This window comes from Epargyreus clarus, unplaced genomic scaffold (genome assembly GCF_041222505.1).
Source record: "Epargyreus clarus isolate Ecla_fem2 unplaced genomic scaffold, WU_Ecla_fem_2.2 ptg000007l, whole genome shotgun sequence".
Classification (NCBI taxonomy): domain Eukaryota; kingdom Metazoa; phylum Arthropoda; class Insecta; order Lepidoptera; family Hesperiidae; genus Epargyreus; species Epargyreus clarus.
The window spans coordinates 15,485,907-15,503,954 of NW_027332215.1; the positions used below are offsets into that span (position 1 = coordinate 15,485,907).

General features: G+C 35.6%; 1 protein-coding gene across 1 annotated transcript in view; it reads left to right on the plus strand.

Annotated features, from left to right (window-relative positions):
* LOC140743515 (alpha-1,3-mannosyl-glycoprotein 4-beta-N-acetylglucosaminyltransferase A) overlaps positions 1–18,048 on the plus strand; it is an 82,277-nt gene that overhangs the window by 43,109 nt on the left and 21,120 nt on the right. Inside the window, exons 3-7 of the mRNA XM_073074847.1 lie at positions 6,005–6,117; positions 7,280–7,397; positions 10,229–10,437; positions 11,272–11,384; positions 15,488–15,716. Coding sequence (XP_072930948.1) covers positions 6,005–6,117; positions 7,280–7,397; positions 10,229–10,437; positions 11,272–11,384; positions 15,488–15,716 — 782 coding nt within the window. The remainder of the gene's footprint in view (positions 1–6,004; positions 6,118–7,279; positions 7,398–10,228; positions 10,438–11,271; positions 11,385–15,487; positions 15,717–18,048) is intronic.

Genomic DNA, 18,048 nt, shown 5'->3' on the forward strand with positions numbered 1-18,048 from the left:
GTAAAAATGTATACAGCAGAACATAGAAGCTCCTCCTTTTCGAAGTCGGGTAAAAAGTGATTTTGTTTAGATAGATACTAGCGTTGCTACTAGTACTAGAGGAACTTTTGAATACAAATAGCGATATTGTATTATTATAAAAACTTTGAACTCCAATTATCGAATATGAATAAGGAATATAGAAAGGTGCCAACTTCAGTACTTTGCAAAACTTCAGGCTCAGATAATATAGGTATGATCATTGTATTAAACTCTTAGGCGTAGCCGTACATGTTCCGACTGAAACACAAAAAACATACTCAATACGAAATCGTGTCGTATCGTGTTGTGGGAATTATTTTCTTAAAAAGATTTCATTCCAGTTGAAAAGAAATAGATACCAAGTTTTAGTATTTTCATCAATGATAGAAATAACTTTGGGGGATAAATTACAAAAGCATCAACGATTTTCACGACGATATATTTGTACGATACACGTCGTACATTTCCACGACACGCCGTATCGTGTGTACACAATACGAGTAAGTTTCAGCCCTAAGGCGTTTTAGTCCTACAGACCCTCGGCAATTTTAATACAAAGCATAATAGGATAAATGAGCTGTGGATACGTATGTAGGAGCTTACAGACTGCAATGTCGTCTGCGAATGAAATTTAATTAACTCCCCTTGTAACTCATCAGGCGTACGGCTACCATAACTTTATTTATACGAATGTAATGTAAAATCTTCCTCCATTTCCTATTTCAGGGAATATTAGAAAATTAATGAAAGGAAGCCTTTTTAACTGAAAGGATAAATATTGTAAATTAATAATAAAGTCATATTGGTACGGAGTATAATAACAAGTAAGTAGTAAAGTACGTGGTTTGCATGTATTTTTTTACCACGACTGCAAGATGTGGCATTAATTTCGATATTTATGGTCGATATTTATACAAAACTCTCATGACATGTATTGGGCGATTATTAGGATGTTAAAACAGTTTACAGGGCCTTTTTTTTTTGTTGACGAGGGGGAAACCTTCAAAAGGTACCCTATGCCGTGGGAGCGGCACGGGGTTATGTGGGATTCTTACCGCACTAAAACCCCCCCGGTGGCCGTCCTCGGCGCTGCGTAGAGGACTCCGGGATCTCCAACGGAACGCAACCGGAGTCCACTTGGCGCGTTGCCCCGTCGGGCTCCGCCCAGGTGAGCTTGAAACTCACCACACCATCTGGTGTTCACGACGGTATGCGACCACACATACCGCCGTCCATCCCGGGGTTGCTGGCCGGGCGGTTCGAGCTCCCACTCTTGCCGTCCGCAACCCCGGAAGCCCCCTTTTAGTCGCCTCTTACGACAGGCAGGGGATACCGTAGCCCTATTCTGGTCCCGGAACTACAGGGACAAGTTTACAGGGCCTAGTTACTATTTTACCAAGTAGACCGGCTCATTCTTAGGTAAAAATACAAAACAGCATCAAACAAAAATTAGCTTTAACAACTACACACAACACAAAGGAACCTACATATTTGAGAGCTCTTAATGTTGTCAAAGGAAGTTTCATACGTGAAGTTTACCAACATGAAGTGAGCCAGCGTGAGAGGACTTCGGCCTTAATCCGTTTTAAGAGTCACACACTTACCGACGGGAAGATATGGGTTACTAGCTAGCACAAGTCGAATGTTGTCACCCAGGAGGGATAACTGCTATCTGATTTGTCGAAGTAAAATTTGGATTTTGAACATTGAAGTAAGAAAAGATAATGGAACCCACCTGATTGTAAAATCTACTGCCGCCTAAAGACATCTGTAATCAATGCCATATAAGATTAGACTCATCTGAGGTAGGTCACAGATGAGTTGACGCATGAGGATTAAGCAACATCTCGGATAGGTATAGCTTTCTTACCACACCCTATTATGCAGAAATGGATGTGGTGTGGTGACTGACTGGTGTAGCCGAAATCACAAGAGTTCTACAACCTTGTAGAACTTTTACAGTTTTAAAGGTGGTAGAACCTTCTGTGGTTTCACTCCGGCGGCACCACCGCCGCACCTATTTCTGCCTCATAACAGCAGTGTTGAGTGCTGCTGTGGCCTGGTTTGAAGGGTGTGGCAAGGGAGACAAACGATTCCGAGGCGTTCCAGCTTAGTCCTCAGGGATACCAGCGTTGTCCATGTTGATGTCAATGACGATCACAATAACACAGAAGCGCGTTTAAAATGTAATCACTAGCGATCACCCAAGTTGTGCCTCGTTCAAAGTTGCTTCACTTTAAAAATCGGTTGCGATCTTAACGGGATATTCACTACGAATTGTTCACTTATATTCAGATAAATCGGACGAGAGAAATATCAAGGAAGCGACGCTCAATGCGAACAACTGAACAGTGAACAGGCATGCAAGGCATCCCCGCTGTCCTGTCGCGGCATTTCAATTATTTCAAGCAGTTGAGGAAATTTCTTGATGCCATTTTAGCTTTCTACGGTACCTGATTCGGTTTTATCGTTTATTTGTGTCTACGTCATTAGGTGATTAATCTCATAAATTTATTTGGAAAGTGTCACATTACTTCAATATTTCCGTAAACAGTATCTTTAATTTAGAATACTATATTAAAATTTGCTCATCAATAGCATTATTTAGTACTGCTTATCAATTTTTTGTTGCAATTCTCATAATGATTACTCCAGTAGTCACTCAAATTAAGAGAGATTTAAGTCGCAGTGAAAATTGACTCAGTGCGTATTGGTAGATTTCATATATCTTTGAGTACTTTTAAGAACTCTTTGGTGTGTAGGTTTCTTCTATGTGTTCATTCTAAGTTAAAGGTTACTGTAAACGATCACCGTTCAAAGTGATCGTCAATAACTAATAATTAAAACTCAGAAAAATATGCATGCATGCTTGGCAATCGAACCCACTGCTTCAGATTGTAATATCTATCTTCAACCCACTACGCTATTAATGCTTATAAAATGAAAAATATGCCTGTATTAAATGCATTTTATTTCATTACACCCACGACTGATTCTTATTAATTTTTGATCACGTCAAACGGTTATTAAATTAGGCCACTAATGGAAAACATTATTTATTCCAAGACGATATCCTTAGGGAATGAACAGATTGCTTCTCAATTGAGTTACCATATACGAGATATAAGAAAGAAATAGGATACGAAACTAACTTTGGACGTAGTATGTCTTAACTATTTGAAGTGAAAATCTATTTAGCCACGGGCCATCACTTAGCCACTTTGTGAAGGGAAAATGCCCTGAAATTGTGCGACCGTCACGTTATGTGCGTAGATGTAAGTATGTACGAGTATATACTGTAATGGATACGTTGTGTTGCCATATAAATAAAGAATGTTAAGGGTCAACAACCCTTATCACTTAGGGTATGAAAAATAGATAGTAGCCGATTCTCAGACCTACTGAATATGCATATAAAATTTGGATGAAAATCGGTAAAGCCGTTGCGGAGGAGTACGGTAACTAACATTGTGACACGAGAATTTTATATACAAGATTACTGGTTTAGAAGCTGAGTTTTCATTTCGTGCAGTCAACTGAGAGTTTTTTTGTTTATAATGTAGTGATAGCGGTTAAGCGTGCAGTCCACCTGGTAGCGAATGACAACTGGTGCCCATGGACATTCCTAAATCCCGAATAACTAGAATCCTGTCCAAAGTCGCCTACTAATACGTTGCTTCTAGACTAAGTTGGAATATCTCATATAAGTGTCTTTCTCACCAAACCTTTCAAATCAGAACATAGCAGCATTTACCACGGTTATTAAGCAAACATACTTGTGGCGGTGGTGCCTTCGACAAAAAATTTACTTTAGGTCTCAATCAAAATATATATTTTCATGGTTTTGATCTGAATGTTATATATAAGCCATTACTCAATCAAGTTCTCAGCTTAATAAAAAATTGATCTTCACAGACTAGAATCCTCTTGAGGATTACTCAGAGCTACAAACATAATGAAGTACTCGTAGATCTCAGACGGACGCAGATGCAACGGTGTTAATTCCACTTTAAGTCCCATTTTAACCCCAATCCCAAAGGGGTAGTAGAAATAGAAATAGAAAATAACATTATGTACTATCTGAAGTAGAAGTTTGTGCTATAGGTATGTGCTAGTAAATCTTCTTTTTATAAATATTTATGGTAGTAAATAAGCCATTGTTATAATACATTGTTATATTATAGCATTTTCGAGTCAAGCGTGATTAAATATTTTGTTTGTTTACCATGCTTTTATTAGCTTGGATTATATCTATGTATGTATATAACGGAATCTTTGAACTTGATTTTTACCTAGTTTAAACGATCCGATTAATTTAAAATTTTGAACAATTATAAAGAACCGATGACAATACACGATTTTAATAATTTTATCCCACTCTCCTCATCAGGATCGACAGGAATCGTGATTAACGATTTGATGACGAACGATTCGAAATTGTAGCATCGTCATTGACATTTTTAAGAAGTCGTTTGTTTTTTTATAATATATCTGTGGTAAATAGTTGCATATTTTACGTACTTAGATATTGCTTATGTATACGTATTTTCGATTATGTAAGCTTATTAAAGAAGATTCCTTGAAAACTTAAAAATAAACTCAATTTATTATATAAGATACGGCTTTAAATAAAGTTCAACAAGGTTCTTCATAGAAGCGTAGGAAACTCTTCAAAGTTTGACGCATTGGCGACTGGTGTTGCGTCCAACGATAACCGTCAAGTTAAGTGGCTTGTTAAGCTACAAAATCAAAATGTAGAACGTGTAAAACTGTATCAAAGCTTATAAAATACGAAATATGAAAAAATCTTAAATTTATATTCATTCACTTACCGTTGAATATTACAGTCATAAACAGTAGCACTACCATGAGTTTACAAAAGTATTACTCGCTAGCGACTGCGTAAAATAAATGTATGAAAATTGTACAGCGCCTCTGGTGATTACTCGTAGAACTAAATTCCGTAGTGTGAGCCACACGTAACGTAAAAACCTATCGAAATCAAATCGCTAGCGAATGTCATTATGATCTATTGCCATACAAATTCGGTCCCATGAGTCATTAATTTGACAGACGTTGTCAAGAAATACCGTAACGATAGTAGTTATGTTATTCACTAGCAAAATGACAATAGTTTTCTATTTACAATTTCTATAGTGGCGTTTCTATGCCAACTTATGGTAGTGCTACAGGTCTTAAAGTGCGTATTCATATTAGATAACGAATAAGTTAATAACATGCAAATATTACGAGTTGGGAATACTAATTAAATACAAAATACAATTCAAAGTTTTTTTTCCTTATACAATAATTAACATAATAAGAAGCAGTTACTGTGTTTATTTAGAAGTTCTTGTACTCGTATAAAATTATCGACAAAATCGTCAAACTAGAAATAGCATTGTAAATATTGTTCCTGTACAAACGACGAAGACTCTTTTCAATCCAATGACTTTAGTTCGGGAAATACTTATTTTGTTATTTCCTTAGAAGACAATGTGCTCTTTTCCGAGTTCCGGAATGATAAGACGTTTTCAACTATTTCTCTACAAACGGCGTCCCGTTTTCAGCCGCTTAGCGGTTGAAGTGAAACAAGATGTCTTAAGCTTTCCGAAAGGAATTCCTTTGCAAGGTCTCAAGAAAATTCTCTAGTAGTTGTTGTTGTAGTCGTTGTAAATTTCATATGATTTTGTATTACATAAATACAAAATAATATGAAATTTACATAAATTTAATAAATACAAAAAATTACATAAATACAAAATAATATGAAATTTACAACGATACACATTATTACATTTATTTACGGAAATCATTCAAATCAAACTACGAGTATTTTATCCAAAATAGATTATACGAAATTACTTTTGAACAGTAATAACTTGACTGCTCTAAATGTCCTCCATTACTATCCTGATAGCAATTGTTATTTTATTCTTGTTATTATTGAAAATATTTTATTAACCTTAAAATCTTTCTACAGCTCGTCTGCCGCGCGAAGACAAAATGGAACAACATCTTGCAGAAATGCAGTCTCACCTGCTTTTCCTGGATTCCTTGTACCGCGCGCGACAAGAGGACGTTATGGCTTTGCAGGTGAGGATAAATAACTTCTCATATTTTCGAAGCAGTATTTCTTTATTTTGGTAGTAATCGAGCTTGCCACCTGATACTAAGTGGTGACTACCATCCATTGATATCTGGCACAGACAGGTCAGGTTTTTTTTTTATTATAAAAAATATTACATAATGTACAAAATATATAAGAACAGGTTGTGCCGAAAGCCGATCGCAGATACGTTGCCATACTTGAGAATTAAGATCGCTTTATAGGTCGGTCGGCATCCACACTCCTGGAGCAAAAAGCAGTATTGCTTCACGCTAGCAATTGATGTGGCGAAGGAATATCCCCAGTGGAATCATACCGGCTCTACCGCCATCAACAGTATAGTTTACCCACACACAGCAGCTCTTAAAACTCCTGTTCTAAGATAAAAATAGCAGTGGTGCGGAGTTGAACAACAAAGGGTTCTAACACATTGAAAGGTATATATTAAACCGTGCACCACCCTTCCCCCCACATAGGATACGTGCGCATGAACAATAAAACACGTGTACACCAGCACGAACAACACGTGTTTCGTTCAAAAAACGGGTAAGTTGGGTAAGTTGATACTACGACAGCAATCGTTAATTTTAACTGCAGTCTGCTACATATTAGTAGCGCACTTATGGGAAGATTTTTTTATACTTGATTTAAGACAAGGATTTCTGAACGTAATGCCTGCAACTATGATTAAATACAAACAAAATTTACCTGTCCTACGCCAGTTACTAATAATAAACCTACCCAATTTTTTGCCTATAACCGAATGACAATCTTATAAATAGATATTGTGAAACTTCGATCTTTGGCAAAGTATTGGATCGATTAATTATTAATAACATACCTTCGGTATGCTGTTTTAGAAGCGCCATACAAAACTTTCGCAAGGTTTATTCTCAATTTAAATAAACTTAAATTAAAAAAAAAACGAATTCTACACAACACATGAGCACGATGCTCGAGCGTTTAAAAAATAAACGAGCATGGTTTAAATATTTTCTTTAAAGCACTCAAACGTTTCGCGCGCTGTTTTTGTAAAGCAAATAGAAATATTCCATTCGCTTTTCAATCAAAGCTTTGATCATTGAGCTGAGCATTCGGCTATTCACAGTTCGAAAACTAAAACGGAGCTATGCGTGAATATTTTTTCAGAATAAAATCCACGGAGGTCGTAGTAGCAGCATTCCCCGTAAAATGGCCGCCCCGGCGTACGAAGCACCCTGGGCGACCATAACACCTGAGCTCGCTGCTCTTCTGAAAAATTTATCAGGTACCTACTTCCTTATACCGACTGTTTTGACTTTCTTGTACGGTGTGAATATTATTATTTTGTGTGTTTTTGAGACTCGTGGTGCGAATAAGTATATTTCGCTATCCTTACATACCTATGTACCTACATATATGCTACAATGTCATCTATGAAACATCTTGTTAAAATTTTCATCAACATTATGTCTACAAATGGAACAATATAATGGCCATATATTATTTAATTTTTGATTTTAAGTATACTGAGAAAGTGTTAAAAATAAACTCTATTAATTATAGATGATTATTTCTAAGTTTATAAGTATCAATATGAAAGAACATGGAAATTTAAATATTCCTGCAAAAGCTACGGTCATGCAGATAGCTATGCCGGGTAACCATGCCGCATACGTATGGAAACGTAGACTAGCTTCCCTTTGTTCAAATTTACGCTAGGTTTTCAATCTACTCATTACTCTCATCTGAAACGCGTTCCATTACCTTTTTTATAACATTGAAGCAAATGAGAAGCAATTCACTTGGCACGGACATCTGCAACTTAATATAGAACAGGTATTCCTGAAGTCAATTACAGATACGTACTGAGGACTGAGATGGTCGTGATCCATCCACAGGAACGCAAAAGTTTTTTGCAGTAGTTGCTTCATCCTCGAAGTAGTTATGGCGGTGGTACTTTTCTAGTTAAAATATACTGGGTAACCTTTTAAGACCTAGTATATGTACATTTATCAATTTGCTCAGTCAAAGCTAACAGGCAGCCACCGCACTCACGTTAGGCTAATAGCAGTCGCTTGGCTAATTTAATTAGTTCGTAGCGTGTGCCTTGCCAGCGAACCTATACATTATCATTGAAACACAAGGCGAACTTCAAACGCAATATTGAAGTTACGTTCGCGATTCGCCTGCCGCGTATGTTTATCTTTGTTACGCTTAGCGAAGCTGCTTACGAATGTTTATTTATATTTTACTTTTCTAGCAAATTAGGCGAGCTATGTTTATTCTACTATTTCTGTTTGTGTGTCCGAGCGATTTTTATGAGCTACGAAGTAGGCACGTCGGAAAACGCTATACGACATAGTTTTAATAGCATCGCATTTTCTACTTGTTCAAATAATCTGATAGGTTTTGTTATATTTCAACTTTCTGAATGCCTGTGCAGTGCGCAATATACCATTCATAGCAAACTTTACACAGTAAATCATTTAAAGCTATCAAGACCATTCTGGATACAAAAAATAGCCCTGTGACTAAATTAACTCAAGCAGCCAGAATAAAATTTAAAAGTTTCAACGCTCGTCTCAATTAACGATTCAAATTTGCTGGTTCACAAAACTTGACAGATTTTATTTATGTTAATTTATTGGATATTTCAGTTCAGTAGACTGAAGAGAGCTATATATATATTGTTCATTTAAATAAGTGAGAGAGACGCTCTTCAAACAGCAAGACAGGGTAGTTAATACCATTGCGTATGCATTATGCAGTAGGTATGTTTGATACCTTTTATTGTTAACTAATAATCGATCGCTCGATAGACTATGAGTCGATAGATCGATAGATAGATTGCCGGGCGATCAATATTTTGGATTTGCACACCTATTCCTAAAGAAAATAGTAACACACACTTTTCTGTTTATGAAGCGATTTTGGGATGAGTCTGAAATCTATATTTCTTAGGTAGGTACTATTGCCTACCATACAGTATTAATATTTTAAAACATAAAATTCAAGTGACTATAGTATACTACATTTATAGATATGTGGCAACCCTAAGTAGGTCTGATAATATTATACAGGTACTCTAGTTATTTTGTTCATAGTTTATTTTTAGTTAATTGCTCGGCGCGCGTTCACATGTAGCTTACTTACCATGCATAAAACCTTTATTAAATTAATTATGTAAAAACATCATAAATACGGAAACGAACAATGTCACAAAAAATGCTAAATATGATCATCAATTTCTTAACAATCATGTAGCGTAGTCATCATGTCTGCGATTTAGGCGGTTCCAAGTTTGAACCCCAGTCAGGCAAAAGTCGAAATGATTAATTTATTTTTTTAAGCTTCCGAATGTATGTATTATTACTACAAGACATACTACTTTTAGCATTAGCGATCAACAATTTAGTTACTTTTGGAAGCTACATGCAGAGATCACTACACTCCACACATTTGTATGCCGCTCGCACAACGTAATGCAGTACTACTGCAGTCGCCCAAACGCGCATCTTTAATGCCACGTCCATACGCATCATATCGCCAACATGTAATACAGCATCTTTGCAATCGCCAGAGCTCGATGCTAAAAGTAGATAGTCTATGGCCCCATATTACCATGGGCCACAAAAAATTGTGCTATGGGGCTTCAAGGGAAGCATTATGTTGTGTTTTTTTTTATAATATATTTTTTATAATAGGAGTAGCAGACTAGCATGCAGGCCATCTGATGGTAAGTGGCTACTGCCGCCCCTGGACATATGTAATCAACCCCAGATAGGATTAGATATTCCTACCTGAGGTCGGCCACAGATGCGCCGCTATCCCTGAGGACTAAGCTGGAACGTCTCGGAAAAGTATGTCTCTCTTACCACACCCTTCAAACCCGAAGACAGTAGCGCTTAATGCTGCTGTTATGAGGCAGAAATAGATGTGACGGTGGTGCCGCCGGAGTCAAACCACATTGGTTCTACCGCCTTCAATCGCCTTAGCTCGATGATAAAAGTAGCTAGCCTACTCTGACCCTGTTTATGCCATGGGACTCATTAAATATTGTGCTATGGGGCTTAAATTGAATCACGTTGTTATGTGTTAATTGTTTATTGACAACAGGGACACGAGCCGCAAGTGGATTTCACTCCAAGAACTTGCCAGTGCTTCGCTCACCCTTCGAGTTCCAGCTGCTGCCGCATTTGATGAACGATCCTTACAGCCTTCGGCCAGCGTATCACATGAAGGGTGGTCGTGCGTTCGCACAAGTGGTCATCGGTATACCCACCGTGAGGAGAGACAAGGAGAACTACATCATGACTACTTTAACGGTACGTTCACGTAATATTCGATCAGTTCAGGTTCGATTCCTGGTTAGCTTCTTGTTTGGGACACCCAGTATCCAAAGTATCCTGACTTTTTTTTAGATTAGGCGAGTCTATCACACCATTCTCTTATCACTTAAAACAATAATTTAATTTAATAAATTTTAAAGAAAATCTCATTGGCATGTGAAGTCTACCAATACGCACTTGGCCAGCGCTGTGGACTATGGCCTAATCCGTCTCATTCTGAGAGGAGACCCGTGCCTAGCAGTGGGACAAGTAATTGGTTGATGATGAAAACAATAATTTATTAATTAAACTATTAAATCAATAATAATGGAACCTTGTTTATAATAATTCGACATTGTCTCTTAATCTATTAATAATCGTCACAATATTCACGCATATCAGATACCCTTTGTATGAACACATCACAAAGATATACCAACAAAGATACATAAGCCTTCATATAGTATAGTAGGTCTGTATAAAGCGTTTGTTTATTGACAAGCGATAAATCTGTGAATCCGTAAAACAATAATAAAGTTGTTAACAATACATTGCCCTCTTCTCTTTCATAGCATATAATTATCACCCGCTGATAAAGTTTAATTACCTAGTAAACTCCCCGCTAAACTTCTAGTCCGTCTGAAATTGATGCGCGCAGGTGTAGTCAGCGGACGGATGCTGGGGGGGCCGCGCTGTCTTCGTCCCGCTAATATCTACAATTTACTGTTGCGACCTGACTCGTTTCTATATTCAGAGCGGACTATAAGTTTGGCGCGGACTCCAGCTGGGTCATTACAGTGCCATCACTTTATTGAAGCGTATCTCCCACAGCACCTCATCAAAGGGATGTCGGAAGCTGATCAGAATTCCACTCTCATTATAATCTTCATCGGAGAAACTGATATGAAGTATGTCATCAGGACGGCCCGGCAGATAGAGATCAAGTAAGTTGAACTATATAAAGACATCTACTAGAAAGAATTGGCCAGGCGCATTTAGAACTTGCGCACGGGGGTACCATTCCACTGTTTTTTAGTAGTTGTTATTATAGCAGACGTTAAAGCATAGTAATTCAATAGATAAAACTAAAAACGTCGAAAAACAGCAGCTTTTGTATGGCAACCCCTATTTATGATAAAAAAAATAGTATTGTAGTTATAGCAACCACCCTACATACCCTGTAAAAATTTCAAGGTTCTATCTATTACGGTTCAGGAAATAGAGCCCTGTGATAGATGGACAAACGAAAAAAAATGTGTGTGTGTCAGCTACGACGCACGATTGGAGTATACTCCTTACGAATGATAATTATGATATATATCGAATAGAAAAAAGGGTAGGTAAATGAACGCATCTGCTAAAATGATAAGAGAAACAAACATATATCTGTAATTATTCGGATTATTTATATTACTTCAATAATGCGTATTACATAAAGTATGTTACAAAATAATATAAAATAGCGCCATCTAGTGGCAAGTTTTATAAATTGTAAGTTTGCAAGTTTATCAATCTATGTATTTTGGTTCCAAATATTATAATGGTAACTTAATATAATTGTTTATATTAAAGTAAATTTTAATATAATATAATTATTTATATTTAAAACAATGTTAAACGTTTTATAACTTAAAACTTAATAATTATAATTTCTTTGCCATCTATAAAATATCCTTGTTGCAATTTACGGATGAAATTTATATGAGACTCAATAAACATGTTATTATATGTAATTTGGATTGTTTCTGAATGTTTTATAATTCTAGAATTCATTTAAAACGTATTGCTAATTTTATATAACTTATTTTGAACATAATTCATTAGCAATAATTCTGTAATAAATATTAAATAATACTGTTTTGATTTTGCCCGTTTATCGTTGATAGATGGTGCTGATCAATAATGCATCCATTTTTATAAGTTAAATTAATATATCAGTAACTTACAAAAGCCTCTTTATGTTAAAAACTTATTTTGCTAATATTATATCTTATTCAATTGCTTACTGATTTTATATGTTAAAATCTTTCTTTAAAAACGTTCATAAAAGATTGTTAATCATATTATGGCGCCAATGTTCATATTTTTCAGTGTTTATAAATGATCAAACCTATAACTTAATTTATGCAAAAATGTAAACAAATTAGTTAATGACGTTTTAATGTTTTATATATTGCTAATTATTTTTATTGTAATAATTACTTTCATATGGGATTTGAACTTATTGTATTTTAAATTAATAAAAGCACTCTTGATTCATATTTTGGTTACCGTTACGCCTCAACTTTTCGTGTTACACTTGATTTTACTCCTCATAAAAACTCCGTACCGGGCCTTATAACTCAAATCGTTTCTTAAGGAGTAAACTCCAAAAACGGACAGACAGCGGAGGCTTAGTAATAGAGTTCCGTCTTAATACTTTAGGAACCCTAAAAAATAGACGATTTTTTTTTCATCGACAATTGCCTGAGATACTAATTTTAAAACACTATTTGAGCTTGACGGCTTTTTATCGACAGATGTCCAATAGCCCTAGGTCCCATTGTCCCTAATGGTAGGTTGCGCAGTCTAATTAGTAAGTAGTAGGTATATCTTAGGTACAATGAAGTTTCTTACTCTTGATCTATAATATAATAATTATAGTTTAAAAACTGAAAACCCCGCCAATATCGCACAGAAAATCGTTAATCCTGACAATCCTGATGAGGAGAATGGGACAAAATTATTAAAATGGTGTATTGTCATAGGTTCTTGATAAGTGTTCAAACTTTTAAAAAAAAACAATACAATATATGTGGGTAAAAATCGAGTTCAAAGATTCCGTTACATACATACATACAGGTCAAGCTAATAAAGGCGTGGTAAAAATAAGTAGATAAAAATCGATTTTCAAGTATCACTAAGTTTTTACTACTAAGAACTCGATGCTTAAGTATTTCTGTAGATTATGGCCATACATAAACTATAAAAATGATTGTGAAATATTATTTAAGCACATATATTTTGATGAATAAAAAATGTGCAACCTAAAAATACCATCCTCATAACGGTAAAAACGGAATTGAAGAAGGATAAAAAATTAAACCAAAATTATTTAAGTCGGGGGACTTAAATAATTTATGTGACGAGTGATTATTAACGTAAACAACTTTCATAATGAATTATACATAAGTTGATTGGATTTCTCACAACAGAGTGTTCATTTTCATAGCACTTCCCTACGTACATATTTGACTCTCGGAGATATAGATGTGGCATCAATATTTTAAATTTCGACATAAATATAAATAAGCATAGAAATATAATATCTCCACAATTTTCACGTTACTATAAAATTACAAAACTATTTCATATGGCAACCCACGCTGGATACATTTCAGCTCTCAAAAAATGATATAGAGCGCATGCGCGCCTGCTCTTTGCTTTCAAACCCACAAACAAGCGCTAAATTTGAAATGGTATTCGATTTTAGGTGAAAATTTTGCACTACACATTATCTTCTGCCCATCCAATTCTCATAAAACTTAACATTGTATCTAAGATAACATGACATGAAAGAATAGAAAAATTGACCTTCAACTCTTCAACTCATACTGTAGTATGATGCAGATACAGAGGTGCTACTTGCATAAAGCCTAGACTTGTATAATCTAGTATGATGATGCTGATGATGTTGTGGCACTCCTCGCTTAAGCCATAGAGGTTAGCCATTTGGTGTTTTTATAAACATAATAAGAATCTGAAGGACCGACATTTAATGACAAATTTGACCTTTCATTTTTCAACTCTGACGATTGAAAAGATTGCAAGGGTTCAATTATGTTTTGTTATTTTTTAACAAAAATTAATAATAAGGTTCCTATATTTTTCTGTTCTGTTCTGTAAGGTACCTATATTCATGGATATCTGTGATGGAAATAATATATCAAATTGATATTCGCTGTAAAATTATAGTTTAAAAGGTTCCGGGTATATTTTTTTCTAATTATCATAACTCCGAGCTGGACTCCATGTGCAAAACTTTGGATATTGGAGTTCTAGCTGAGGTCAGTCACAGATGACTTGACCCACGAGGCCTAGCTTGGAACACCTCGTACGAATGTCTCTTCCTATAGACCCCTTTTGAACCATAAAGGGTCCACTTTACAATATTGCATTTCGGCGGCCCTGCCGTGCTTTCACACGACAGTGGCCTCCAAAAAAAATTAGGTTAGTGAGACTAGCCTATGACCAAGTAACGAATCATCCCTCACCGGCCAATACTTATATGAGCCCGGGCAACAAGTCGTTCGCGTGATTCAGGACTTATACAGAGCACTCTGTTAGTGACAATTAAACTAAAACGACAATTAACTCACTGAAACATATCACAGCTTAATAGTTTTTTCATTTATGTCGTAGATGTCGTTATTAAATACTAATGTATATAAATATTACATTATTAAGGCTCTAACCGTCTCGTAATATTAAGCAGAACTTACAGAATGATTTTTTTATGTGCTTACCGTGTTTTGTGGCCATTCTGAATTCAGGAGTAAGAACGCTGCCCTCTGTTATGGTTAGGATTAAACTAAATGGGACTTGACGCGCTGAAACGTACCTACATTATCGCTTAAAAGTCTTCCCACATATCTCCTAGATGTCGTAACTTAATGCTGTCATACGAAGTTTATTATTTTGTTTACGATAAAATGTTTGCTTTATACTAATTGGTATTATTCAATAAATACTGCCGTTGTAAATGGAATGAATGACGACAGTGTTGCAATTCTTGGTGCAATTTATCATAATATAATAACATTGAGGTGAAAATAATAGAAATAAAGGGTTATAGGTTATGTCCAGCTGAATTTAGCCCCAGGACGGGAAACCTACTTGATCTCGGCCATAAATGGTTACACTGAGAACTGAGTCGGAGAGCCACTTATGATTATGACTATCTCACCCATAACACACCCTTCAAAATGAACACAAGAGCGATAAAAAACAGCTGTTATTAAGCAACAACAATATTTTTACTATAACGAATCCATTATCAAATTTCCAGGTTCCCGAAACACGTGAAAAGTGGGCTGATTGAAGTACTGTCGCCGGCACCAACTTACTACCCCAACTTGGACGCGCTGCCAACGACACTGGGTGACTCCCTCAAGCGGGTCAAGTGGCGCACCAAGCAGAACCTCGACACCATATACCTGATGGCATACGCACAGTCCAAGGGCACCTTCTACCTCATGCTGGAGGATGACGTCATTGCGAAGAGGAATTACATGCATGTCAGTATAAAATTGTTTCTCATTTATTTCTACTTTGGACAAAGTAAGTAAATAGACTCTTGTGCGCAAATCTGATAAAAAGCAACGAAATTTGCTTCATTAAATGTATTGTACGCACAAAATAACTCTGTATACACCACCATTATTAAGGAGATCCACTAAAATGATCATAGTATTCTGTAGAATTTATGAAGAATACAGTTTTGGTTACATTAACGTAACCATAATAATAATACCAATATATTAGTTACAATTTGGCAAAGGGAGATATCCCGCCAGGCTAGGTGATCATGCCCGGGTAGCGGCCGTGCTCCGACATTCTCAGTTCGGAGCTTGTATATATATGCAAAATGTTTAGAAAACTTTGATTGCGTGATTCAGAATACTCGTGATGCCATCTCTTGACGAGTAGCGGGAAGTAACCACAACAATAATACGATTAATTAATTGATAGTGCAGAATCTGTATAGTGCAGAGTGCAATCTGAGCACTATATAAAATTCAAATTGTGTTCAAACTCTCAGACGCATCCCACTGTTTGCTTCTTTTGTTCTTTCTTTCTTTTTTGTTACACATAGCTTTGCGAAATTCAAAAACCTAAGCTTTTCTTCCCACTTCAAAATAATTTCTAATATGCTGAATCCATTGTATAGAAAATGTAACTGAGTATAATTTAAGATTAAAAAACAACTAATATATTATGGCAATGCTAGCTCATCAAAACTTTTAATGGACAAGATTCTTAACATATATTTTATAGATAAATGGGGTTTTCCTTCGTTTAACTGCAGCGGCATTACCAGCTCAGTGATTTTACCGAGCATGACGTCGACCATGATTATTCTTATTTTCAGGCATAGATTAGTAATTAGTAATTGCTGCGCTCATACCAGCAGAGACACATTAAATTATTAATCTATGTTTGCAGAATTAAGGTAAGGTATTTATGGTGCTGCCAACCTCAACCAGAAATCCTCAGTTATCTGGGGATCATAATAGATGTAGGTATATGTAAAACCATGGTAAATCATGTCGACCTCGAATAATACCACTAGCTGATGGCTTTTCCATCAGCTAGTTTTATGGACGTTCTTGAAAGCGACTTTTTGCTACAAATATGTTTGTGCTTAGCCATGTTACTCTGTATTACTGTCCTTATCTGGCAAACGCTTCGCTAATAATACATATTTTCATTCGAGTATTAAAATATTTATAACTCAATGCAAGTTTTGCGCTTGCAGCATAATAGAGATAAAACTATTATCTGCACGAATGGAAATTATGCAAAATGGTATGACATATTTAAACGAATGAATCTATGCCGAGCGTGTTGCTAGTTGCCATTGGTTTTGTGTCTGCAATGTAAGTCACTTAATTCTACAATAGAACTAATGCGATTATTATATAATTGTGTAAACTTGATGCTAACTTCTTAACTTCTGCTATTCGACAGATATCGGTTGATAAAACGAAGATCAACGATCAATCGATGATCCACCGTCGATCAATAATAATCTACGTCAACTGATAGATTTTACTATCTCATGACTGCAATTGACTATCGATAGATTGGTCCTTAAACCGATATCGCAATAAGATTAATAAGTTTTGAAAGCTTAAATTATGCGCTATGCGCAGATCAAAAACTACTTAAATTTAACTAAGCGAAGTAAATTTAGCTGATGCTATTGTTTGATGAAATATAAATTGTGTGCCAACCATGCGACTTAATTACTCAGCAGTATAGGGTTCGGCCCGCGACGGTAATAATACACGTCCAATCGGTCTCGGATGTACTTTATTAGTCCCTCTTTTACAATAGGTTTTGAAGCTTATATAGTACTTACATCTTACTCTACACGCCCTACCAAAACAGAAAAAAAAATCAAAAAAACATTTTTGCTATTTTTTTTTAACAATGATACAATTTTGTCCTATTTTTATGTATTACTTCCTCTTTATCATTTCGTAAAATTTTTACATTAGGTTCAAGATCTTCCAAAACTTTAAATGGACCAAAATACACATCACTAAACTTATTTCCAGTTTCATTTTTAACTAACAATAAATCATTTTTCTTATATATAACAGGCTTAATATATTCATCAAATTTACTTTTTCTAATTTCCTTAGATTTTAACAAATTTTGTCTTGCTTCTACTTGTGCTTTTTGCAATCTAAATTTTAATTCTGATGCATAGTTTTCCACATTATAAATAGGCTCAACAATAGTACAATTTTGCAAGTTAGATGGTATGTTACAACGTTTTCCAAACACAAGTTCAAATGGTGTATATTTAGTAGAAGAATGTTTTGAAGTATTATAAGAAAA